Below are 26,734 nucleotides of genomic sequence, written 5' to 3' on the forward strand. Positions count from 1 at the left end.
CTTTGTGACCCTGGATTAGGCAATGGTTTCTTGGTCATGACACCTAAAGCACAAGCAACCAAAAAAAAAAAAAAGTAGAAAAAATATCAGAGAAGCCTGTAGTATACAGAATATATAAAATCCTTACGAATCAAGAATAAAAAGACAAATAACCCAATTTTAAAATGAGCAAATATTTTGAATAGACATTTCATCAAAAAAGATAAACAGCCAATAAGCACATGAAAAGATGCTCACCATTACTTGTCATAACCAACGGTAAGTGAAAGGTGCGAGGAGGCTGCACTCTACATCCACCAGAGTGCCTCTATTAAAAAGACGGCAATAACAAGTGCTATGGGGGTGTGGAAAAGTCAGGCCCTACACACTGCTGGAAGCAATGTGAAATGGTACAGCTAGTTTGGAGAAGTTTGAGAGTTCCACAAAAAGTTAAACATAGAGTTAACATATGACTCAGTAATTTCACTCATTCATATATACCCAAGAGAACTGCAAACATATGTTCACACAAAAATTTGTACACAGATATTCACAGCAGCATTATTCATTATAACCCCAAAGTGGAAACTTCCCTAATGTCCATCAACAGATGAATGGTAGTAAACAAAATGTAGTATTTGTACAATACAATATTTAGCCATAAAAAGGAATGAAGTATTGATACATGCTGCAACATACAACATTGATAACCCCTGAAAACAGTAAGCCAATTGAAAGAAGCCAGTCCTAGCCCTGGCCATGTGGCTTAGTTGGCTGGAGCATCAACCTGTGCACCAAAAGGTTGCGAGTTTGATTTCCAGTCAGGGCACATACTTAGGTTGCTGGTTATACCCCTAGTGGGGTCCAGGACAGGAGGCAATAAACCGGTTTCTCTCTTATATTGATGTTTCTGTCTGTCTCTCTTTCTCTCTCTCAAATCAATAAAAACATATCCTTGAGTGAAGAAGCCAGCCACAAAAGGTCACACATATTTAATGATCCCATTTATATGAAATATCTAGAATAGGCCAATCCATAAAGGCAGGAAGTAAATTAGTGCTTTGCCAAGGGCTGGAGGTATGACTGCTAATAGGTAGGATATTTCTTTTGAGGGCTGATGAAAATGTTTCAGTATAGATAGATAGTCACACTGGTTGTATAACTTTGTGAAAATATAAAAAACCCAACTGATTGCATTTTAAAAAATGATCAATTTTGTTGTTAATTATAACTTAATAAAGCTGTTAATTAATAAAAATAAAAGGAAGCAGCACCACAAGTACACTTTTCTAACTTAAAACTTACATTTTCTGTGAGGCTCATGTTTTCTCTGCTGACATTTAACACTGCTGTCACTTAAGCCAGATTTATGATGTTGAGTTACTTGACTTATTTCTTGAGGTAGAACTGCACCCTGAAAGTTAAAATTCTTATAAATGATTTAAGGAAAGTCTTATTACTATAACTACTTCTTTTCTTCAATGTTTAATAATTATTATTTTTATTAAAATTATATAGCTCACTAGAAAACAAATTAAAGAATGCAGAAAAGTATAAAGAATTTTAAAAACCACTCAAATCCACCATCCAGAAGTAAACATTATAACACAATGGCCATCACTACAGATGTTTCTCTATGCATTACTTAACACGATACATAGAAAACTATCATTTTACAATAATACTACATTCAATAGAAAAAATTAAATATGATTTTGCTTAAAGTTAATAATATAGAAACTAAAGAAATAATTAAACTTTAGCTAAAGTTCTTCACAACAGAAATCACACCCTCTAAAGATCCCTCTAGATCTGCGTTAGAATATTCCTCTCCTGGGCAGTGGGGTGGGAAATAAGCAGGTGCTGTAGAACAAGTGCAGGGTAAGGATGGGTCTCTGTGGGTTCACTGTACTATTCTCTTGATTTCATTATGTTACACATTTCCATTAAAAAGTTTTAGAAAATTCATTTCTGCCTCTGATGTGAAAGTTGTGAACTGATTTTTATTAATATTTATATTGTCAAGGTTTGCAAATGATGGAAGACTATGACCAGACAGCAGGACTGACTATAAAGCTACAGTAACTGAGACAGTACAGGAATGGGCAGAATTAGCAAAACGGCAGTAAGTTTTTCCTAAAGATCATATTATATTCCTTTGTTTTCTGATAGGGAGAGGAGGCCTGAAGGCAAAAAATATATAATTTTCCAAAGTTGGGCAGAAGAGAAAGCAAAGCAGATGTTCAATACAAATTTATCATTTCACAATTTTTTTAAATCCTCACTCGAGGGTATGTTTATTGATTTTAGAGAGAGGGGCAGGGGGGATGAGCAGGGGAGAAGGGGGGGAGAGAGAGAGAGAGAGAGAGAGAGAGAGAGAGAGAGAGAGAGAGAGAACGAACTTCCAATTGGTTGCCTCCCATATGAACCCAGACCAGGATGAACCTGCAACCTAGGTATATGCCCTGACCGGGAAGCAAACCCAAAACCTTTTGGTGCATGAGACAACACTCCAACCAACTGAGCCACACCAACCAGGGCCATCATGTCACAATTTTGCTTTTGGTGGGCCCTATTTATTTTCTTCTGAGCAAAGACAAATAATAAACCCTGGGTACAAAGGCATATCATGTCCTCATTGGCAGCAGGCATGCTCGAAAATCATTGTGACAGGCACCAGCGTGTGTAGGAAGGTCCAGTGAGCTCATATGCACAGAATACCCAGGGCTCTTTAGTCTTTAAGAGTGAAAGGGTCAAGAGATTTCTACTTGCATAGCACAATGGCTGGTGGGGTTATGGGTTACAGAAGTACTTATAGGAGATTTTGACTTTAAGGAAGTGAATCAGAACATCAGGATCAATAGATTGGTATGAACAAGTACTGTGTTAGTGTCTATTCTGTGCCAGGCATGGTAAGACGTACTTTGCATCCATGATCTTAATATCATTATAATGCTATGATTATAAAAATGCTAAGATGAGTAAGCTGAGGCTTAAAGTGGTGAAGTAATGTGGTTACAGTACTAACAGGAAGACTGACAGCTGAGTTCACTCTGAAGCCCAAGCTCACAGTGCCATTTCAGAGAAAAGTGACCGTAAGCTCAGCTGGAAGAAAACACCGTTTGAGTACAGTCTTTTCAGTTGTTCTGTCTACGTAGCTATTTGTTAGTCATGTTTTCATATTTTTCCAATAAAGGCTTGACTTTTTTAAGAAGACTTTTTAAAGAGCAGTTTTAGGTTCACAACAAAATCGCTCCCTTCCCCCACACATGCATAGCCTTACCACTATCAACGTCCCTCACGGGAGGGGCATGAACCCATAATCACCCCGAGTCCATAGCTTGCGCTGGGCTCACTCTTGGTGTTGTATATTTCATGGGTTAGGGCAAATGTACAAAGGCATGTGTCCACCATACAGTGTGGATCAAAAGGAGGCTCTGTAATCAATCTAACTGAAAGTAACCTCACAGGGTGATCTGATCATAAATTCCTAACTGGGCAGGTGATAGTGGGTAGGCATGCCTCAGGCCTATAGCTTCCCTAATAAAAGGTTATCTTTGCCTTAAGCAAGCCCTGTTTATTGTTTCTGTGCATCTAGGTTAACGCGTCTTTAAAATGCCTCTTTTTCAGACCCCTCAGAAGGGTAACCACCCTCAAGAAAGCATATAACCTTGTTATTCTGTAACCCAATCATTGCTATTTTTCTGTCTTGCTTCCTCCCAAGTTTATGTAATCTTCCTTATGTTCCCTCCTTAATTCCAAATGAGAAAAGAAACTGCAAACTGACATTCTGGGGAGCATCTGAGATCTTGCTTCCTGGCATATTGTCAACATTGGACAAATAAACTCATAAAAATTCTTTACAGGTCTGGACATTTCTCTTACATCATCAACAACAATGGTATTACATAGAGCATTTTTCAGTACCGTAAAAATCTTAAGTACTCCACTTATTCATCCCCACCTCTCTCCCTAATCCTTGGCAACCACTGATCTTTTTACTGTCTCCACATTTTTGCTTTTTCCAGAAGCTTGATTTTTTTTAATTGTGTTGAGTTTTCTAGAATTTGTTCATTGGATGAATATCAGGCTGCTTTTTAATGCCTCCTGGATATAAATGTTGTATGTGGTGGATCATAATTCTTGGAACACACAGGAGATAAAACACTAGAGCATTAAACTGATATAAATAATGAAATAGCAGCCAGTAACAGAAGATGCATGCAGAATATTCTGAGAAAATATAATACCAAGTGTTGAGGCCCCTCAAAGAAATAGGTAGTAACATGACTAGTGTACCCTGACTGAGAGGGGAATTTTGGAAGTGAGAGAGGACTAGCATCCTAAGTGGAAGGAACAAGATGTATAGATAACCCGAGATAGGAATTATCTGTTTGTGAGAAAGGGAAAGTGAAGGGACCAGTCTGACTGGAACGACCATTTTACCAAATACTTAAGACATGCTTTATGTAAGAATCAGGTAGGGTTAGGTTATAGAAGAACTAAATATTAGTTTGAGTTGAGGCTGAATTCCAGCAGTAGTACTAAACAGGGAGCCCTATACGGTCTAAGTATTTGAATTATACTATTTTAGGGCTGGAAAAGGCCTCCAAGGTGCTTTAAGCCCACCAACTTAATTTTATAAATGAGGCCAAAGAAGCTCAGGGAAATTAGATTTGCTCAATTTGAGTTATAAAACCTCTAATTTCCTGATTTTCTGCTACCAGATTTACTACACTACAATGCCTCAGGGCATAAACCCAGGAGCTCTTATTAATTAGAGACTTTGCCCAATTACACCATCAGGACAGGACAGGTGAAAGGGTCTCTAGGAAAGACTAATTAGGCTGTGCTATGTAAGAACTAGAAAAGAAAGAGGCAAGAAAGAGGAAATGTAGAGGGGAGGTGACGCTAGGCCTGGAACGACAACCAAGGTCCACTGTGGAAACTGAGAAGCAGTGAACAATTGACGGTCTCATTGCAAAAAAGTATTAGGAGAGTAAGAGTAAAACATTTTAAATTCCATGCTTTCCAGACTATATGCTTGGGGAAAATGGTAGTGTTAGAATAAGGATAAGAGAACAGGCCATAGCTGTGATCAATTCTGAGACATCCTGAGGCTGAGGGGGACGGTGGGCATCCATCTGTATCTGTCTCCTAGATAGTTGGAGATACTGGGTTAGATCTTGACTGAGAGGTTGGAATCAAACATAAATTATATTGAGTGGTAATTAAGGAAGAGAGTGGCAATATGCTTGACTTGTGACTTTGGCTCTTTCCTCTCTTCCTTAATTACCACTCAACTGGAGTGACATTGGTTAATAAAAGTAATTAGGTTTGTCTTTTAACCCCAAACCTAATTCATCATCAGTTGGCAATCCCTACATCGTACTGTAGAATTGTGTATCTCAAACCAATATACTTTTATTAACCAATGTCACTCCAATAAATTCAATTAAAAAAAATGTCTAGCATTTGACCACTTCTCACAGGCTCCTACTACCCTAAGTCTGTATGGTAGGCACTCGGTAAATGTGTTGAATGGGTAAGTGACCGACAGCAAGCACTCCTGAAGAATGAGTGGTCAGCAGCCTCAGAGATTACAGAGCAGACAGGGTCTGAAAATCTGGATACGGGTTATACTTAGGTAGACACGATTTATGGATGTTTGAAGGAAAACTTATAATTGCATATTTACAGAAGAGACCTGTCTATTGTGTCACTCTCACTTTCTATGTTTATTTTACCTCCATTCCCTTTGCTATTTTCCCCTCTCTATCTCTGATAAGGCCACTGTCACTGGAGGATATTTGTATAAATGAGGCCCTCATGGTGCAGGCTACTGGTTTATAAATTTGAGAGAACATTCCTTCTTGACCTAAACTGAGAAGATAGGCCTAGGCCAGTAACTTGCAACAAAGTTATAGGATTTCATTCCTTTTCCTCTTTTTCGGTCTGAGTCTACTCTTTCAGCAAGATTTCTTTCTTTTTCTTAATCTTTATCAGGAATATGAATCTGCTCATTCATCTTTAAGACAATCACCTGCCAGCATAAAGCTATACATTCACGTGGAAACAAATAAGTTACTGAGTACCATTAAGGCCTTTGTTCAATTTAAACTATAGTTACTATGATTTTGTAAACAACTAAAAAATAATCCAAAACTAATTTAAAAATTGTCTATATTCTCATTCATGGATCAAAAACTTTTTTGTATGTAGCTGAACAAAAGTATGCAAATTCATGAGATTTCAGAAGAAAATTAATCATTGCATACTTGAAAAAGGAATATAAAATTAAATTTTTTCAAGTTAAATGTCTATCAAACAAGATATACATACCTTCTCTTGTAGAGTTGGATGAAAGTGCGAAACCTTTCCAGATCCCTGTAAGGACTGCCAAATGTTGCAAAATTCATCATCGTCTTTAGTAGGTACCTGGCAAAGCACAAAAAATTTCTTAAGGAACTGACACATGAAAAAGTAAAGCTTCATGTTAAAAATCAAATAATTTACTCATTAAAATTATTTAGCACAAGAGGATATTTAATGTACATTATCTGAAATCTCAACCCTTTTTCTGGAGCTCAACACAGTCACCCTGACGGCATACTACTAGAGAGAACATGCCGTTCTTCATATGCAATTGGTTTTGAAAGGTTTTATTCTAAGTGTTTAAAGCGCAACAGATGCTATAGATTATACTAAATCCGTATATCCCCACCAACAGGTTCTTCCAATGTACTGTTATATTATCTCATTTAAACTAGCATTTAATGATTTGATTTTTAAAATGTTCATCTTACACAAACGCAATCTAATAGATTAGATTAGATTAGATTAATAAATCTGCTATTACTTATGGAGAACTGATTTCATGCAGATTAAAACTCTGCAAAAATATGCACCAAAAATTTAACAGTAGTTACCTATGCGATTTGAGAGGGTTTTTGCTTCTGTTTCCTTTGTTATTATCTACTTATCTGTGTTTTCTAATTAGTGTACAATAAACATGTATTATTTGGATTAAAAAGTGTGGTAAGATTTGTGGTCATGGAATGAAATACAGGTAAGTGTCTCACACAAAACAATTTGATTTTTGTCCCCAGGAAAATGAAATAAAGGAAATTACCCATGAGTTACATGGTGGGAACTTGAAAATTGCTTTTGATAAACAAGATATAGTCCTCTCCCTTTTACCTTTCAAATTTATGTCATTTTATAGTAGATATAGTAAAATATGATAGATATATAAGATAGTAGATATATAAGAAAAAAATTTTAATGTTGGTTTGAAAATAAATATATAAAGAGAAAAAAGACATTTTCAAGATTATTTTTTAAATAAATGTCTTTGTTCTTTACTATAACTGTAATTTTATAACATAGGTAGAATGCAATTAATAGCATTCTCTACTGGCCTATTAGTTTAGAACAAAAATGGAAATGACTTAAAAAAAAAAACTTTTTAAAACAATAAGTCTAATTAGGTTTCTATTTACAGTGTGCCTCTGATTTGTAAAGGGCAATTACAGAAAGAGTCTTTACTTGTGTAGGAACAAAGAGAGACTGAGGGGAATGGTTTAAGCCTCCCAAACGCCCAGCTGAAACCGGTGGATTCGAGCTACAGTGATTCACAGCTGGCTGTGGTTTCACAATGGCGGTCAACTTCTGATTTCCAGTCTCAGAGCGACTCCCATGAGAAAGGTTCACCAAGGCACTTGTTGGCAGTCGATAACCCCTACCAGGTGAGCACCTAAAAGTAAAAAGTTACATCAAAATCAAAATGAAATAATACTGACTGTGCTAGAAAGAAATAACAAATAATTTTTAGGTGGACAGCCCATTTTCTGAATCAATAAATATTACTTTTAAATTCAGCAGAGAAACTTGAAATCATACAAAAATCTCAGTTTATAAGATGATGCATTTCTGAAGGTTTTCCAAATAGACTATTCAGGGTTGCTCAGTGGGAAAGACTGCTCTACAGATATAGTTGTATGTGTAGAGGTAGGTATGTGCATGTGTTAGTTTGCCCTCAGGGGCCCACAGCATAATAGCTGACAATGACTAAAAGTTTATGAATTAAATGTCAAACTTCTTAAAAAGACTATGGTTTGTACAATGTGGGTCAGGAAATCCCAGAGCTATTCAAGTGTGGAGCCATTCTCAGTATGGCTCTATATAGAAGAATCAAATAAATAAAATCAGAAATGAAAGAAGTTGTAACGAACATCAAAGAAATACAAAAGGTTATACAAGAATACAAAACTCTATGACACCAAATTCAATACCGAGAAGAAAAAATTCTTAGACACATATAACCTTCCTAGACTGAACAATGAAGAACTGGAAAACCTAAACAGACCAATCATTAGTAAGGCAACTGAAATAATCATAAAAAAAATGCCCAAAAAAAGGAAGTCCAGTACCAGATGGCTTCACCAGTAAATTCAAAGATTTAATACCTGTCCTTCTCAAACTATCTAAAATATTGAAGAAGAGGGAATACTTCCTAATTCATTTTATGTGGCAAACACAACCCTGATACCAAGACCAGGCAAAGACAACAGAAAAAAAGAAAACTTACAGGGAATACCTCTGATGAATGTAGATGCAAAAATCCGAAACAAAATATTAGGAAGTCAAATGTAGTAATACATTAAAAGCATAATACATCACGATCAAGTGGGGTTCATTCCAAGGATGCAAGGATAGCTCAACATATGCAAATCAAACACTGTGATGCACATTAACAAAAGATAAAAATCATATGATCATATCAATAGATGCAGAAAAAGCATTTGACAAGATACAACATCCACTTATAATTAAAACTCTCAATAAAATGAGTATAGAAAACAAGTATCTCAACAAAATAAAGGCCATATATGATAAACCAGAGCTAATATCATACTCAGTGATGAAAAACTGCAAGCTTTTCCTCTAACAAGACAGGGGTGTCCACTCTCACCACTCTTATTCAACATAGTGCTGGAAGTCCTAGACAGAGCAATCAGGAAAGAGAAAGAAATAAAAGGATCTAAATTGGGAAGGAAGAAGTAAAACTGTCACTATCTGCAGAACATGATTCTACATATAAAAAACCCTATACTCTCCCAAAAGACTATTAGAAACAATAAACGAATACAGTAAAGTTGCAGGATACAAAGTCAATATACAAAAATTTGTTGTGTTCCAATATACAAAAATCTGCTCTGTTCCTATATACCAACAATGAAATAGTAAAAGAAATTAAAAAAAAAAATCCCATCTACGACTACTAAAACAAAAAACACCTTGGAATAAATTTAACAATGGAAATGAAGAAGCTATGCATTGAAAACTACAATATGTTGTTGAAAAAACTGAAGACACAAAGAACTGGAAAAAGATTCCATGTTCATGGATTGGAAGAATTAACATTGTTAAAATGGTCATATAACCTAAAGCAATATATAGCTTTAACGCAATCATCATTAAAATCCCAATAGCATTTTTCACAGAAATAGAACATAAAAATTCTCTAATTTGCATGGAACTACAAAAGACCCCAAAGAGTCAAAGCAATCCTGGGGGGAAAAAATCAAAGCCAGAGGTAACACACTCCCTGACTTCAAACTATACTATAAAGCTACAATAATCAAAAGTATGGTATTGGCAGAAAAAACAAACACAGACCAATGGAACAAAACTGAGAGCCTGAAATAAACCTGCACATATATTGGCAACTAATTTTAGATAAAGGAGCCAAAAACATACAACGGAGAAAGGAAAGCTTCTTCAATAAATGGTGCTGGGAAAACTTGAAAGCCACATGCAAAAAAATGAAACTAGATTATCTGACACCATACACAAAAATTAACTCAAAATAGATTAAAGACTTGATTGTAAGGCCTGAAACAGAATACACAGAAGAAAACTTAGGTACTAAATTTTGGTCTCAGAGGGGTTTTTATGAACTTGACCCTAAAGGTAAGGAAAGTAAAAGCAAAATATAAATGAATGAGATTATATCAAACTAAAAGCTTCTATACAACAAAAGAAACCATCAACAAAACAAAAAGGCAACACATCAAATGGGAGAAGATATCTGCAAACAAAGCCTCTGATAAGGAGCTAATAGGCATGAATAGTCACTTTTCCAAGGAAGACAGATGGCCAAGCGACACATGAAAAGATATTTAATATTACCAGTTATTAGGGAAATGAAAATCAAAACCACAATGAGATACCACCTCACACCTGTTAGGGTGGCTGTTATCAACAAGACAAGACATCATGAGTGTTAGAGAAGTTGTGGAGAAAAGGGAGCCCTGGCACACTGTTGATGGGACTGTAAATTTGTGCAGCCACTATGGAAGACATCACACAGGTTACCCCCAAAATTAAAAGTAGAGCTACCATATGACCCACCAATCTCTCTGCTGGCTATATACATGAAAAATTTGAAGACACCAATTCACAACATATGTACCACTATGTTCATTGCAGCATTATTCAAAATAGCCACGGCATGGAAACAACCTAAGTGTCCTTTGACCAATGACTGTGGATAAAGAAGATGTGGTACATAAAGAAAATGGCTATATTATTCAGCCATAAAAAGAAAAAATACTGCCATTTGTGAGAACACGGGTAGATCTTGAGAGTATCATGCTAAATGAAATAAGTCTGATAGAAAAGCACAAGAAACATGATTTCTCTCATATGTGGACATAAAAAAGTAACAAAAGAACAAACAGCATAGATACAGACATCAGCATGGTGATCACCAAAGGGAAGGGGGTAGGCGTAGGCAGAAGAGCAGAGGGTAAAGGGGGTACAGAGGGCGATGGAAGGGGACCAGGCTTTGGGTGAACACACACAATACAGCCTCAGAGAATGCATTACAGAATTGTACTTGAAATCTACATAATTAACCCATGTAACCCTAATAAATTCCATTTAAAAAAGAACAGACAGAACACACTCATAGATACCGACAAAAAGAATGCACTACTGGACGGGCAGGGGCTGGCGGAGGACACACAGGGACGGGGTCAAACACATGGTGACAAAAGGGGACCAGACCTTGGGGGTGAGTGCGCCACGGAGTACACAGGTGTGGCTTATAAAGGTGTACACCTGAAACTTACACAGTGTTATTAACCAACGTTACCCCCAAAATTTAATAAAAATGAAAATAAAAGTATAATAAAAATAAAATAAATTAAAAAATTAAATTAAAACAAACAAAAAAAACCAATCCAATTTTCTTCCTCTAAGCCCCCTAATCTCTGGCTATCTTTTCTCCCCTTCACAGTCAAACTTCTCAAGAGTCAGCTCAATCTCCTGTCTCTCTGACTACACCTGCCATTCATACCTCACACCACCCCAATCTAGCTTGAACACTCACAATTACATTAGAAGAGATGACGAAGACTTAATATGTTACTAAATTAAAAAACATTTTATTCCTCAAGTTATTTAAACATTTAAAATGCAAAACTAATCATGCCACACCTCTGATTTTGATGGCTTTACACTGCTTTAAGGATGAAGACCAAGATCCTTAACATGTCCTGAAAGTTGGCTTAAAAGTTCCTGCACAGTGTGGTCCTTGCTTTTCTCTCACTTTAATCTTATACAGTTTCTCAAGTTCAGGAACACTTCCATTCCTTTAGTTTTCTGAATGGGTAAATACGCTGTTGCATATGCCAGTCCTTTTTCCTGACTACTTGTCACTTTTCCTCTCTTTCCCTTGTTAACTAGTATTCATTCTTCAAGTCCCACCTTTCTGGAACCATCAGGACAGATCATACTATTACAGAAACCTGAACTCCTGTAATTAATTAATACTGTAATCAGTTAATTATCTCCCACACCAAAATGAAAGCTCCACGAGGATAGAAAACAGGTCTGATTCACTTTACATCCCTAGTAGGAAGCATGCGTCTTGCACATAATAGAAACTCAAACTATAGACAAACAAGTAATGAAAAGTCACTGGCCACATGGATATATTCTTAATTCATGATTATAATCTGGAAATACAAACCTTATTGTTAAGCCTCCAGGAAATTCTTCATCAAATAATACTTCAAATAGAACATCGGCTTCTCTGTTAGCTGTTAAAAAAAGAGAGAAAAAAATCATGATGAAAAATTAGTGTATGAGGTTTTGAAATTTAAGAAATATTTGAAATTTAAGAACTACCAAAAAAGGGTGTGGGGAGTACAGACAGTAAATGAAAAGCAAATAAGCTCACAGACTACCTTACTTGTATTAATTTACAGTAAAATATTTCAAATCTGATGCTCTGAGGAATATACTTTTCTCTCTGCTTTCGTATATGTTTGAAATTATTCATAATAAGAGAGTTAAAAAAAGAAGTAACGTGAGAGTGTGCAGCCAGACAGTGCTCCCGCCCCGGGGTCTGGCTCGGTTGCCGAGTGTCAGTGGCCTGTGCGCCCAAGGACCTCAGGCTACATTCCTGTCAAGGGAACACAACTGGGTTTCGGGTTTGTTCCCCGGCCCTGGTCGAGGTGCGTGCCAGAGGCAACAAACTGACGTCTCTCACATTGATGTTTCTCTCTCTCAGGCCCCCCCCCCCCCCCCCCCCCCCCGTCTCTAAAAAAATACCCTCAGATGAGGATTAACAAAAATGAAAATGAAAAGGTCTTCCAATAAGAACAAAACACAATGAAAATGTGAAAACACAGCGGGAGTCGGGGGTGGGATGGAAAGGACGAGCCTATTATTAGATACAACAGGCAGGGGTTTGTGGCCCCAAGGGCCCGGCTGACGATGTCCGGGAAGACTACGGGTTCACAGCTGAGACACGAGACACGACGCAGACACTGGCACAATGGACTTAGGAGCGGAGAACAACAAATTTGGCAGAGAGCATGATGAGATATATCTGGAAAGATCAAATTTACCCGTAACGCCAAGGTAGAGTGAAATAATTAGCTATAATGTTCTGAATTCTAAGCCCGAATTAGTAAGAGTCTATCACAGTCACTCTCCCTCCCCCCTCCCCACCACCGCCAGCTCCTGGAATGGGCGGGAGCATGTCCCCCCACCCCCAGCCCCTCACTGCCCAGCTGAAACCCGGCCTGCAGAACTCATACTGTTGTACCTCTCAACCTGACACTTTTACCTAAAACCTAAACTCAAGAAGCTCCCATTTCCTGTCTGAGGGAGGAGCCACTTCTTCAGAAGATTACTGACATTTGTTCACCCCTTAGTGGAGATGACTACGGAGATGTGGTCTCAGATGAGGGCAGTAATGACAAATATCCCCCTTCTATTCCATGCCCGTGGCAGACATAGCTGATCAATCACAGAGCTCTTTTCCACTCAGGATAGATGCAGCTTTAAAACCCTTCAAGACAAAATTCCAAGCAGTCGCTATTACTGATAGGAGTTGTCAGAAGAAAGGAAACTTCCATGATATCAGACTCCTAAGGCCTTTATTAGGACAACCTAACTAGAGTACAATCCAATAAGCTCCAATGTCTGAGAAGCTGATGCAGGGAGTTGAGCAGATAGCAGCAGCAGGAGGGTTGCTTTATTACACCCATCTGTGGTAACACCTAGCCCAGACCCCCCTTTCTCCATTTCCAACAGCCAGAAATATATCCAAGAAATTATTTTTTAAAATTTTTTCAGAAAAGAAAATTCTCCTTTAGAGTCAAATAAGTAGGGAAGACCTCAAGAAGATGTGAAGATGAAAAATGTGGAGAACCACTGCTCAAAGTTAGGTAAGAATAAGGTGAAACAGTTCAAACCCCAGCTCCGCCATTTATCTGTGTAAAGGCAGGTGAGTCGCTTAACCTCAGGTGAGAAAGTAACACCTGAGGTTAAATGCAAAATGCAAAAGTGCCTGGCACAGTGTTGGCACTAAAGCAGTCCTCTTAGGTGCCTGGCCTGCCTGGGCCATGGAGGGGCAGTGTGGCTGCCCGAGCCCCTAGGCCCCTGGTGCACTGCTTTATGCTGGACGACTCTTTCTGGACTCTCTGCTGGCTTTCCTGCAGGCACACTGAGATCCTTGGCTGCCGCTTCCCTTTTCTCACCACTTTCTCATTTTATTTATTTATTTTTTGGTAAAAAAAAATAACAAAATTTACCATCTTAACCATTTTTAAGTGTATAGTCCAGAAGTGTTAACTACATCCACATTGTTGTGCCACAGACTGATAGGTCTGCTTTATATACATGATCTAGCTGCATGCATAAAATGTGCAAATGAATATGCACATTTAATTAAAATATTTATCTTTATCGCTGAAAGTATTACAGATGTCCCCCTTCTCCCCCCCCAACCCCCTCCACTTCCCCTGCCCCCCAGGCCCTCCCTCACCTCATTATTGTCTGCGCCCATGGGTTATGCACATATGCATATAAGTTCTTTGGTTAATTAAAAATTTTTAACTGTAAATAAGCTCATACTTCATGTTTATTTCTCCACAGAAATCAAGGGATTACAATGACAAGGTATACTTCTGAGAAAAATTAGATGAAAGACTAACTTAAGGAGAAATGATGAAACACTTTGCTCAGTTTCATAAAAATATGTGCATACCCACCAAGGTCTTGTATAATTTTAATGTCCTATATATAAGCTACCAAATATTCAGCAGTCTTTACTCAACTCCTCTTCTTTTAATCACTTCCTAGATAGTTACGCAAGACAGAGAAGAATTTTCTCTGAAAAGTAACCACCCCCAAATTAACTGAAGCATAAAAGGATTTAGTTTTTTCCTAACTTATAGTCATTCTCTGCTTAGATGTGACACAGAAATTTGTGTTTTACTCCACAAGTGCTGAGGCATTACCTCCTTTAATTCCTATGATGGTGCCCCGAAGGCCTACGGGCACCGAGAAGTCCTCCCTCACATTCACAACGCGGTCGAAGAGCCGGAACTCTGCATCCCGGTCAGGAGTGACTCCGTGCTGCTGCTGCAAAGGCTGGAAGGAGAAAGCTGCATTATTATTATTAACTCTAATTTAAAATTCTCTAGTAATATATTGAAAACATTTTGTTTCTTCTACACTTTCAAAGTAAAAACTTTGAATTCTTTAACAGGAAACTTACTCTGTATAGCAAATGGGGCTTCACTGTCACTCGCACCTTCTTACTATTCTTTCTTTGCTGAGGAAATAAAAACAATTAAATATTTATATATGAAGTTCTTCAGATGCAGCAAGGTGAAATAATAAATTCTTACAGTAAAATTTTTGAAGTATAAGACATATAGAAAAATGCAAAATTAAAAGTGTACAGCCTGATGAATTTGTTGTTGTGAATCCTAACCCAAGGATATTTTTTCCACTGATGTTTTAGAGAGCAGAGGGAGGATGAGACACACAGAGAGAAAGGTCGATGTGAGAGAGACACATCGACTGGCTCCCTCCTGCACTCGCCCCTTGACTGGAACTGAACCTGAGACCCTTCAGTCTGTGGGCTGAGGCTCTAACCATTGAGCAAACTGGCCAGGGCAGCCTGATGAATTTTTATAGTATAAGCATATCTATGTATAACCACACCTAGTTCAAGAGAGGCAGGACACTACTAAGCACAACATAAAAACCCTTGTATTCCCTTCCCTCCCAGTTACTACCTTTTCCCAAAAGTAACCTTACTTCTAACACAAACGATTAGTCTGTTGTGAACTTTATGTAAATGCTATCCCATTCCAATGCTTTTACTCTAAAAGGAATATATACAATGGTCAACAAAGACTTTTTAAAAAAAAGATATAAAGCATTGATCTATGACATATTGTGGTTTTGTGGCTACTTATAAAAAGGTGGCACTCATTTAATAAAATCCTTGCTTTTGAAATCTACTATGAAACTGGCTTTGGTGTTTGAATTTTCTGATCTAAAAAATGCTGGAAGACTTTTTTAAAAAAAACTATACACACACACACACACACACACATATTTTATTGATTTCAGAGAGAGGAATGGGGGAGGGAGAGACAGACATCTGTTGGTTGCCCCCACCCCCCACCCCCCGTCTGGTGTATGGGATGATGCTCCAGCTAATCGAGCAACCTGGCCAGGGATGGAAGAAGGCTTTTGTACTTTCTTTGCTACTTGTTAGTTCTTTCAACTCACACTTAACTTGAGCCTCAGTTTTCTTCCATCTACGAGATAGAAATAATATTACCTGCTCTACATAATAAAAATGTGAGAATTTATACCCATTGCAATCCATACTACCGTTCACATTACATTTTTCTGAAGTGAATTCTTACTTATAAGAAAAATGGCAGCAGTTTACTTATAGGGCAGTCACCTATCTTTAGAACACAGCTTATGGAAATAAGTACAAAAGGACATAGCTACAGAGAGCCTACACTACAGAGGTCATGTTTTACACACTGTAAAACGCTCAGCATTTACATAGAGCCTATTTTCTTTTATTACAGAGACATTTTATTTATTCTTTCAATAAATTTGACTGAGTTCCATGGGGATATAACAGCGACCTGTTCTTTTATTCCAGTTGAGAGAGAAACAAGAAAAACAAGATAAGAAAAGTGTGTAAGGTGTCCAAAGGTAGAAAGCATAGTGAAAAATAAAGCAGGTAACAGAGATCAGCAGCACGGGGAGAGGTTGCAATTTTAAATAGGATGAAAAGCGAAGGCCTTACTGACATGCTGCCTATGCTTCCAGGCTAGGAGGACTAATAAAACAAACTGGTATCCACTGACAACAGCAAAAAGGAGAAAGAATAAAGATTTTAAAAAGCAGACCCAAGAACTAGGTCTGGAGAATTGTGTATAAAAAACCCCCATGTGATCTAATATATCCCTAGGCATTATTACATTATAGCACTGATCAGAGGACATGGCAATTCAACCTGATTCATCAGGCAAATTAATAAACTGGGGAACTGTCACAATAAGCCCTAACCCACAACTACTGAGTGAGAAGTTCTGGGGCCTGGCTACTCAAAATGTGGTCACCTGCAAGCTGGTTAGAAATGCAGAGTCTCAGACCTAACCCTAAGGCTACTGAATCAGAACCCATGTTTCAACAAGACCTTCCAGTGACTATTTGCACATTAATTTGAGAAGTACTGCTCTAGGGGTGGAATCCAGAATGGGTGTTTTTAAAAAAGCTCTTCCAATAATTCTGATAATTGCTGAGTCTGGGAATCACTGTCCAATAAGAAAACTACTGATACTTTTAATGATAATCCTGCATTATAAAGTATAAATTATGTTTAGCAAGTTGTGTTTTTTAGTTTTTTTCTCCTTTTCTTTATAAAACTAAAAGAAAATAATCACACATAACTCTACCTCCTTGACACATTAATAGGTTTTTAAAAAACTTCCTCTTATCTATAAGCACATATTTTAAAAAATGTTATAACCAAAACAGACTACAACTCTGTGTATGTATCTTCTGTTTATAAAATAAGGGGTAAATATGTAAAACACTTTAGAAAGTTCTTCATCCAAATGTGTTAAAGTAAAATTTGGGGCTTAAAGTTATAAACTTCTGTTAAGTAGAAAACTCATTTCAAAAACAACTCTACATTGAAAGACAACAGAAAAGAAAAGCAAAAAGAAAAAGAAATGCAGGCTTACTATCGTCAGCTGAACATCAGCGACCTTTTTAAAAAATCAAACTCTCAGCTCTGAGCCTTGTATTTTTTCCTAAAGAGATAGTCAACTAGTGGTGACTTCCCAGACTATATTCACAGCTGTTGAGTAAGTGATAAGAGAACTCAAATAATAACAATAATACCCACGCATCATTAGGCATTAATAATAGCTAGGCATTGCTAGAAGAGTTTTACATGCATCAACTCAGTTAAACCTTTTGATGGCCCTATGAAGTAGGTACTATTTTATTCTCATTTCACCAATGAAGGAACAAAGCCATGGAAAGGTCATGTATCTTGCCTAAGGTTGTAAGTACTGAGAGGAATGGGGAAGGCAGCTTCAGAACCCAGTTCTTAATTTACTATACTATTAGAGCTATGTGTTAGCAAAGCAACATCATTCTTATAACAAAGAAAATGTGTGGAAAACAAAATCAGAAGTTAAAAAAAAGAATATAATCAATTCATTTTCTATTACATCAAGACGGGGGATCAAAATAGTTGAAATAGTTAGGCCTATACAAAATACTCGGTAACTGAATGAGTTTGTGAGTGGGAAAGTACACTTAGAACTAATTCTGTAGAAGTTAAAATTTTTACGTTCTATAAAAAGATGAACTATGTCTTTAAAGAACTTAGAATAGGAAGGAATAGGGATTAATCTTATCTCCAATCACAAACTTTCTATTTTTACTAAAACCACTAAATATTAATTCCTAAAATTAGAAACAGTACAGGACATAAAATTCAAATGCTATAGCTTTTGTACATTAAAGTGCATTTACATTTATTCATATAAACTTATTAATGGCCACTGGAAATAGCTGGAACATTTCTTTAAATTATAGGGTTATTTTACATAAATTAGAAACCACTGAATAATGTTTTATTTGGTTGAAACATAAACAAGTTATTGGTAGAATAATATATAGTTCATTTGACTTCAAATCTCATCAATGTCTTGGTTACTGAAAATCAGTACCTTGTACTTTCCGACTTCTTCCTCAATTTTTTCTACAATAGCTGCATCCAGAATTTGTAAATCACAGGAAGAGCGAGACAATGTGCTCACAGGATGTCCCTTTAGCCAGGTAATAATTTCTTGAACTTTCTCGGCACTACATTAAAAACAATAATTGTTTCACATTGATTAAGACTTTGTAAGGGCTTATATAAAAGGCCTGATGTAAACCTTCTGAGGGCTGTAAAGTATAAAAGACATCAAATATATAATTAATAATTAATCACTGCACTTAACTGGGACTAATTCTAAATCTAATATAAACATGAACATGTAAATTCTCAGTAATTTTCTAAAAATCACAAAATTAGTTTAAAAGTACTTTGATATAAATTAAATTAAAAATTATATTGAGATCATAAAGCCAAAACAATACAAAACCCTCTCCCCAAAAGTACTGTAAATTCTTGATAAAGTACCACTTACTGACTCTCGCTGGAACTATGAGGCAACAAATGCTACAAGTTTTGCTTACCCATTCTCACTTTCTCCCGGCCAAACGTCGTCTTCATAGAACATATCCTCTTGGCTATTTTTGGCTATATAACTAAATAGTTCTGGAGCTCTAGCCAAACAAACAAATAAAATATTGCTTTAAAAAATATACATGGCTAACTTCATATACACTTCCTATCAAATAATTTTGGATTCTCAGGGGCTATATATTGAGGACTGATTATTATACACAGAGTATTAATAAGAGATAGAAACTAAAATATTTGCAAGTATTTACATGCCCTCAAAAACCTCACCAGAGCTGAAGAACAGATTCAATTTATAAACGATAATAAACTTCATTTACATATAAATTTCAATTACTGACTTCATCCCCCTTAGAACATAATGGACAAAAATAATATATCTACAGGTTGATTTTTCTAATTTTTACAACAAATTTAGAGCACTCCACAATAGAACAAATTAAAATATATTAGAAGTTTTCTCTGATATTCCTCAAAACTCTGTTGCTTCTTTTATATAAAGTGCAGATTGAACATGTACTTATTTCTGTTCCTTTCCCACCCACTAAAAGAACAGTAAAGCACAAGCATGGGCATATGCCTGGGAAGACAGATGAGGAGAGAAACGGAGACTCTGACAGCACATAATAAGTTGGTAACAAAGGACTAGAAACTGAAAACTGGATGGATTATGTGTTAACTGATTTGACAGAAATATACGGCACCCTAGGCCTCCAGTGTGGTAAGTTAACAAGAAACAAACTGATCTGTACTGTGGAAGTCTGTAAAAGCTCAGGAATTACGGCCTCCAGGTACATTTTCATGCTACAGTGTTGGGTGAAATTTCACAGACTTTCAGTTGAAAATTCTAAATCATCAGCATTTAGAATGTGATTACTCATCTTCCCCCTCAGCACAAGAGCTGCAGTTTGTGTTTTTAGAGAGGGCTGCAGGGCTGCTCTGGCCTGGAGTACACCAGGGACAGCCAGCTTGGTCCGTGGGTGGGGTGTGAGGAGGAGAGGGCAGGTGCCACACTGAAACAGCATTAATCAAAGTGTGACTGCTATACAGTGTGCCTCTAGGAAGCAGGCTAGGAAGGATAACATCTTTAGGACGTCGACTCTGAGATGGACATAAGCATATCGGAAGTTTTTTAGTGAGTTCTGTGGAATCAACACCTGTGGAAGACAAGGAAAAAAGGAAGGAAGCAGAATTGCGCACAGGGAAAAGTTGGGCTACAATTTATTTTTAAAGAACTCCTTGGCCAGTCCCACAGAGATTGCAAACTGGGATGGCCCTTCAGGCTTGTCTGGAACTGGAGCCATCATTGGCTGGGCCTTTACACCTTCTTGCTGACCAGGGATTGGACTTCTGGCTGTTGTGGAAAGGGGCTAGAGCTTTATTTGGGGTGGCTCTCTTCCGCCAGGCTATTCCTGGAGAGAGCTTACAGCTAACGGGTGTCAGGCAGCAACATTCCTGCAGCCACAGGGAGATGGGGGAGGATAACAGTGCCCACTACATAGTGGAACCCCTCTCCCCAGCTAATTTCTAGAGGACTGGAAGTCAGTTTGTTCTCCACATCTGTCTTTTAAGAAAAAGGCTAAAAGGCTGGAGGGCCTACCTCTCTGGGAAAACTAGCCAGCCTTGAAGGAAAGATATACACATAGGCAGTGACATTTGCAGGTCCTCTGCAGAAACAGCAAGTCCCACCTGACAAATCCCACCACACCACACCAAATTTCTAGTGAGCTTTTTGGACCTATGGCTCCACCCTTAAATATGACTGGAAACCTAAGAACCACCAGACAAGTACTAACCCACCTTTAACATGAAAGGAGAGATTACATCAAACAAACAATAAAAGAGCAATTTGGAGAAAACAGAAAATATAGAGAATAGAAGAAAATCTAGAAATACTATGTTCAGAAAAAGGAAAGAAGGTATTTCACTCATTATAAGAATAAAGTATTAAAGAGGAATGCCAGGGAATAACAACACACTTTAAATGAAAGATGATTAAGTTAAATGGAAATTTTAAAAGGATACAAGATGAAGCTGAAAAAGAGATAAGGCCTGGAGCTCCAGAAAGTATTTTCCCACCCTATTTTAGCTAAGGAGCTGCATGACACAACTAAGTTTATGCATGCGCTTTTCCACGACAGCGACATAGATAACACTGTGTTCATCTCCCCATGAGGGTTTCAAAATTACAACTAAACTGTAGAACCACCAACACCGAGAACTGCCTGAAGACTAGCTAAACAGAAGTCCCACACTGAGACTGGCAGGAAGAGCAGAGATGCAGAACAGGTTGGTCTCACACCATGTGTGGAAGTTAAACATGGGGAGGGGTATTTTGGCTGTGGAGGTTCCCAGAGGAGCGAGGGATCACAGTCCCACACTGGGCTCCCCTAGTCCAGAGACCCAAATGCCAGGAAGACAAGTCCCCATAACTTCTGGCTGTAAAAACCAATGGAGATAGTGGCTGAGTGGAACAGAGGCTGCTGGAGTCCCAGGCATTCTTAAAGGGTCTGCACATGACTTACTGGCTGATGGACTAGTCACTCGCTCTGAGTTCCAGCACTGGGGCAGCAGCTAAAAAGGTGCCAGGGACATATGAGTAGGAACTGAGTTGTTTGGCTCCAGGGCAAGAGCTGAAGGGGCAGCTTTCTCCTCGATGCAGTGCTGGCAGACACCACTGTGCTTGTGCTGAGTCCTCCAACACCCAGCCCCACGGTGCAGGCTGAAGTGCTCACAGGACACACTGTTCCTTTGTTGAGCCGCATCCCCACCCAGACAGCAGGCACAGGTGGGCACCAAATCTGAACAACCAGTAACTTGGGTAATGCAGCTGGCCCATGCCCTAATGATTCCATGAGACCGCGCCCACCCAACTTGCAATAGGCCATAGCCTCTTTTGGCTGTAGTTACACAAAATCGGCTAGCCTTGGCCAGCACTGGAGCACCTCCCAAAAGGCCCCAGAACCAACACACCCATTGGCTGGCTTCAGACCACACTAGAGCATCATCTAGTCAACTCCACAAATGACACAAAGAGAGAACTAGACAGGCACCAAAGGACTGTTACAGCAAGTCCCCATCCTTGGAGTCAGCCCCTACACAGCAGCTCATCAGCTGAATCACAGCCAGACAGCCTGAGAGGTCAATCCCACCCGCTGACATTGCAACAATAATCACAGCTCACCTACAACAGAAGGGCACAAACAGCCCATGCAAGAAACACCCCTGGAGTATCCAGCTAAGGTGACAAGGAAGACTGTGCTACTGGGCCCCACAAAGCACCTACGATATAAGGCCACTCTACCAAAACTAGGACACACAGAAGATCTACCAAATATGCAGAAACAAACACAGGGAAGCAGCCAAAATGAGGAGACAAAGAAACATGTCACAAAGGAAAGAACCAGACAAAACTCCAGAAAAAGAACCAAATGAAATGGAGACAAGGAACATACCAGATGCAGAGTTCAAAACACTGGTTTGGTTTTGTTTTTTGGTTTTGAGGATGCTCAATGAACTTAAGAAAAAGGTTAGATGAACTCAGTGAGAACTTTAGCAAAGAGATAGGAAACATAAAGAACCAGTCAGAATTGAAGACTACAATAACTGAAATGAGCATACATTAGATGGAGTGAATTGCAGATTTGATGAAGCAAAGGATCATATCAGCAACTTAACTCAAGGTAGCAGAAAACATACAATCAAAAGAGCAAATAGAAAAAAATTATTTAAAAAAACCTCACAGCCCTGGCCGGTGTGGCTCAGGGGTTAGAGTGTCAGCCGGCACACTGAAGGGTCTCAGGTTTCATTTTCCAGTCAAGGGCACGCACCTGGGATGCCGGCTTGATTCCCCAGCCCCGGTCAGGGACACGTGTGGGAGGCAACCAATCGGTGTGTCTCTCTCGCATCGATGTTTTTCTCTCTCTCTCTACCCCCCTCCCTCCCTCCCTCCCACTCTCTCTAAAAATCAATGGAAAAAATATCACCATGCAAGAATTAACCAATAAATAAATAAATAAATAATAAACACACACAAGAATAGTTTAAGGCAATATAAAGCATAGCAACGTTCATACCATATGGTAACCAGAAGATAGAGAACAAGGGAATGAAAACCTATTTGAAGAAATAACGATGGAAACTTCCCTAATCTGGTGAAGGAAATAGAAATATAAGCCCAGGAAATGCAGACAGTCCCAAACAAAATGAACTCAAAGAGGCACACATCAAGACACAACATAATTAAAATACCAAAGATTAAAGACAAAGAATCTACTTTTTCTTTAATCCTCACCTGAGGATATGTTGTTATTGATATTAGAGTGCCAGGAAGGAGAAGAGAGAGACAGAAAAACAGTGATGTGGGAGAGAAACATCAATTGGTTGCCTCCTGTAGGAGCCCCAACTGGGAATCAAACTCACAACCGAGGTATATTGCCTTGACCAGGAATCGAACCAGCAACCTTTTGGTGTATAGGATGATGCTCCAACTAACTAATCTACCCGGCCAGGGCAAAGGGAGGATCTTAAAAGCAGCTAGCCCAGCTGGGCATGACTCAGCGGTTGAGCATTGACCTAGGATCTGGGTGACGGGTTCAATTCCCGGTCAGGGCACATGCCCGGGTTGCAGGCTTGATCCCCAGTCAGAAGCATGCAGGAAGCAGCCGATCAATGACTCTCTCATAATTGATGTTTCTCTCTCTCTCTCTCTCTCTCCCCCTCTCCTTTCCTCTCTCTGAATCAATAAAGATATATTTAAAAAAAAAAAAAAAAGCAGCTAGTTATTACAGTGCAGTTTCCAGAAGACTACTAACTGATTTCTCAATAGAAACTTAGCAGGCCACAAGTGACGAAAGTGATGAAAGCAAGAACGTATAAGGAAGATTACCCAGAAAGACTATCATTTAGAATTGAAGGAGAAATAAAGAGCTTCCAAGACAAGAAAAGCTAAAGGAGTTCACAAACATCAAACCAGTATTACAAAAAATGTTAAAGGGAGTTCTTTAAAAAGAAGAACAAAAAGGATAAAAAGTATAAACAATAAAATGACAATAAACTACATATCTATCAATGATCACTTTAAACGTAAATGGTTTAAATGTTCCAATCAAAAGACAAAGGGTGAATGAGTAAGAAAAAAAGACCCATATATACGCTGTCTACAAGAGACTCACTTCAGATTGAAAGACATATACGGACTGAAAGTAAAGGGATAGAAAAAGATATTTCATGCAAATGAAAATTTTTAAAAAAGCTGAGGTAGCAATAGTTATATTGGACAGACTTTAAAACAAAAGCTGTATATAACAAGTGACAAAGGAAGACATTTCATAATGATAAAGGGATCAATCCAATTAAAAATGGAGCTGCCTTTTGACCCAGTGATTCCACTCCTAGGAATGTATCCTAAGAATCCTGAAACATTCATCAGAAAGAATATATGTACCCCGATGTTCATAGCAGCACAGTTTACAATAGCTAAGATCTGGAAACAGCCGAAGTGCCCATCAGTAGATAAGTGGATAAAAAAGCTGTGGGACATTTACACCATGGAATATTACGCAGCTGTAAAGAAGAATAATCTCATATCTTTTGGGATAGTGTGGATGGACCTGGAGAAAATTATGCTAAGTGAAATAAGCCAGGCAGAGAAAGACAAACATCACATGATCTCGCTTATACGTGGAATCTAAAGGACTTAATAAACTGATGAACAGAACAGATTCAATGACATGGAAGCATAGATCAGACTGACGAATGTCAGAGGGATGGAGGAGGGTGGGTGGGTGGAGGGGGAGAGAGTAACCAAAGAATTTATATGTGTATACACACAACCTAAGGACACGGACAATGGTGGGGAGAGGGACTAAGGAGGGGGATGGGACTGAGTGGAATGGGCTATTGGGGAGAAAAAGGGACATCTGTAATATTTTAAACAAAAATAAAATTTAAAAATTAAAAAAAAAAAAAGGAATCAATCCAACAAGAGGATACAACCCTCATAACATTTCCATAACCAACATAGTAGCACCTAAATATGTAAAGCAAATATTGAAACATCAAAGGAGAGATCAGCAATAACACAGTCATAGTAGGGGACTTAAACACCCCAATGACATCAATGGATAGATCATCCAGACAGAAAATCAACAAGGCAATAGTGGCCATAAACGATACATTAGACGACCAGATGGATTTGACTGATGTTTTTAGAACATTTCACTCCAAAGCAACAGAATACACATGCTTTTCAAGCACACATGGGAAATTTTCTAGGGTAGATCACTTGTTAGGCCGCAAAACAGTTCTCAATTAATTTAAGAAGACTGAAACCATACCAAGCATCTTCTCGAATCACAGTGGTATGAAACTTGAAATCAATTATAAGAAGAAAACTGAAAAACACACAAGCATATAGAGCCTAATAACATGCTACAAAACAATTACTGGGTTAACAAAGAAATCAAGAAAGATATCAAGATCCCCTGGCATGGCTCAGTGGTTGAGCATCAACCTGTGAACCAGGAGGTCACGGTTCAATTCCTGGTCAGGGCACATGCTCGGGTTGAGGGTTCGATCTCCAGTGAGGGGCATGCAGGAGGCAGCCAATCAATGACTCTCTGATCATTGGTGTTTCTGTCTCTCCCTTCCTCTCTTTGAAAGCAACAAAAACATCAAAAAAAAAAAAAAAAGGATATCAAAAAGTATCATGAAAGGAATAATAATGAAAATACGAGGCCCAAAATCTGTAAGCCACAGCCAAAGCAGTTCTAAAAGGGAAATTCAGAGCAATTCAGGTCTATCTCAAGACGAAAAAAATCTCAAATAAACAATTTAAACTTACACCTAAAGGAACTAGAAAAAACAACAAACAAAGCCCAAAGTGAATAGAAGGAAAAAAATAATAAAGATCAGAGTGTAAATAAACAAACTTATGTCTAAAAACACAATACAAGAGATCAATGAAACCAATAGCGGGTTCTTTGAAAAGATAAACAAGATTGATAACACTTTCACCAGAGTTATGAAAAAATAAAGAGGACCCAAATAAATAAAATCAGAAATGAAAGAGGAGAAATAACAACTGATACAAAAGAAACACAAAGGATTATAAGAAAATATTATATGCCAACAAAATGAACCACCTGGAAAAAACAGATACATTCCTAGAAACATACAGTCTTCCAAGATTGAAGCGAGAATGACCAGAAAGTCGAAACAGACTTGATTACGAGCAATGAAATCAAATCAGTAATCAAAAACTTCCAACAAACAAAAGCCCTGAATAGGTAAATTTTATAAAATATTCAGAAAAAATTAACACCTATCCTACTCACACTATTCAAAACTGAAGAAGTGAGAAGGCTCCCAAGCTCATTTTACCCTGATTTCAAAACCAAAGACATTAAAAATTAGAAAATTACAGGCAATATCCCTGATGAACATAGACACAAAAAGTCTCAACAAAATATTAGCAAACCAAATTCACCAATACATTAAAAAGATCATACACCATGATCAAGTGGGATTTATTTCTGGGATGCAAGGATGGTTCAATATCCACAAATCAATTAATGTGATACACCACATAAATAACATGAATAAAAACCACATGATTAGATCAATAGATGCAGAAAAGGATCT

General features: G+C 38.0%; 1 protein-coding gene across 5 annotated transcripts in view; it reads right to left on the minus strand.

Moving 5' to 3' along the window:
• The window catches only part of XRN1 (5'-3' exoribonuclease 1), a 126,113-nt gene that overhangs the window by 20,427 nt on the left and 78,952 nt on the right, over window positions 1-26,734 (minus strand). For all 5 annotated transcript variants that reach the window (XR_015714663.1, XM_087818054.1, XM_087818053.1 and 2 more), the window contains 8 exons: window positions 19,084-19,173; window positions 18,570-18,705; window positions 15,062-15,118; window positions 14,802-14,934; window positions 12,020-12,089; window positions 7,528-7,735; window positions 6,322-6,417; window positions 1,285-1,393 (listed from right to left, as the gene is read on the minus strand). Coding sequence is in view for 4 of the 5 variants with exons in the window: in XM_087818054.1 (XP_087674180.1) it covers window positions 1,285-1,393; window positions 6,322-6,417; window positions 7,528-7,735; window positions 12,020-12,089; window positions 14,802-14,934; window positions 15,062-15,118; window positions 18,570-18,705; window positions 19,084-19,173 (899 nt within the window). In the remaining variant the exon portion in view is untranslated. The remainder of the gene's footprint in view (window positions 1-1,284; window positions 1,394-6,321; window positions 6,418-7,527; window positions 7,736-12,019; window positions 12,090-14,801; window positions 14,935-15,061; window positions 15,119-18,569; window positions 18,706-19,083; window positions 19,174-26,734) is intronic.

This window comes from Miniopterus natalensis, chromosome 6, assembly GCF_054644295.1.
Source record: "Miniopterus natalensis isolate mMinNat1 chromosome 6, mMinNat1.hap1, whole genome shotgun sequence".
NCBI lineage: Eukaryota > Metazoa > Chordata > Mammalia > Chiroptera > Miniopteridae > Miniopterus > Miniopterus natalensis.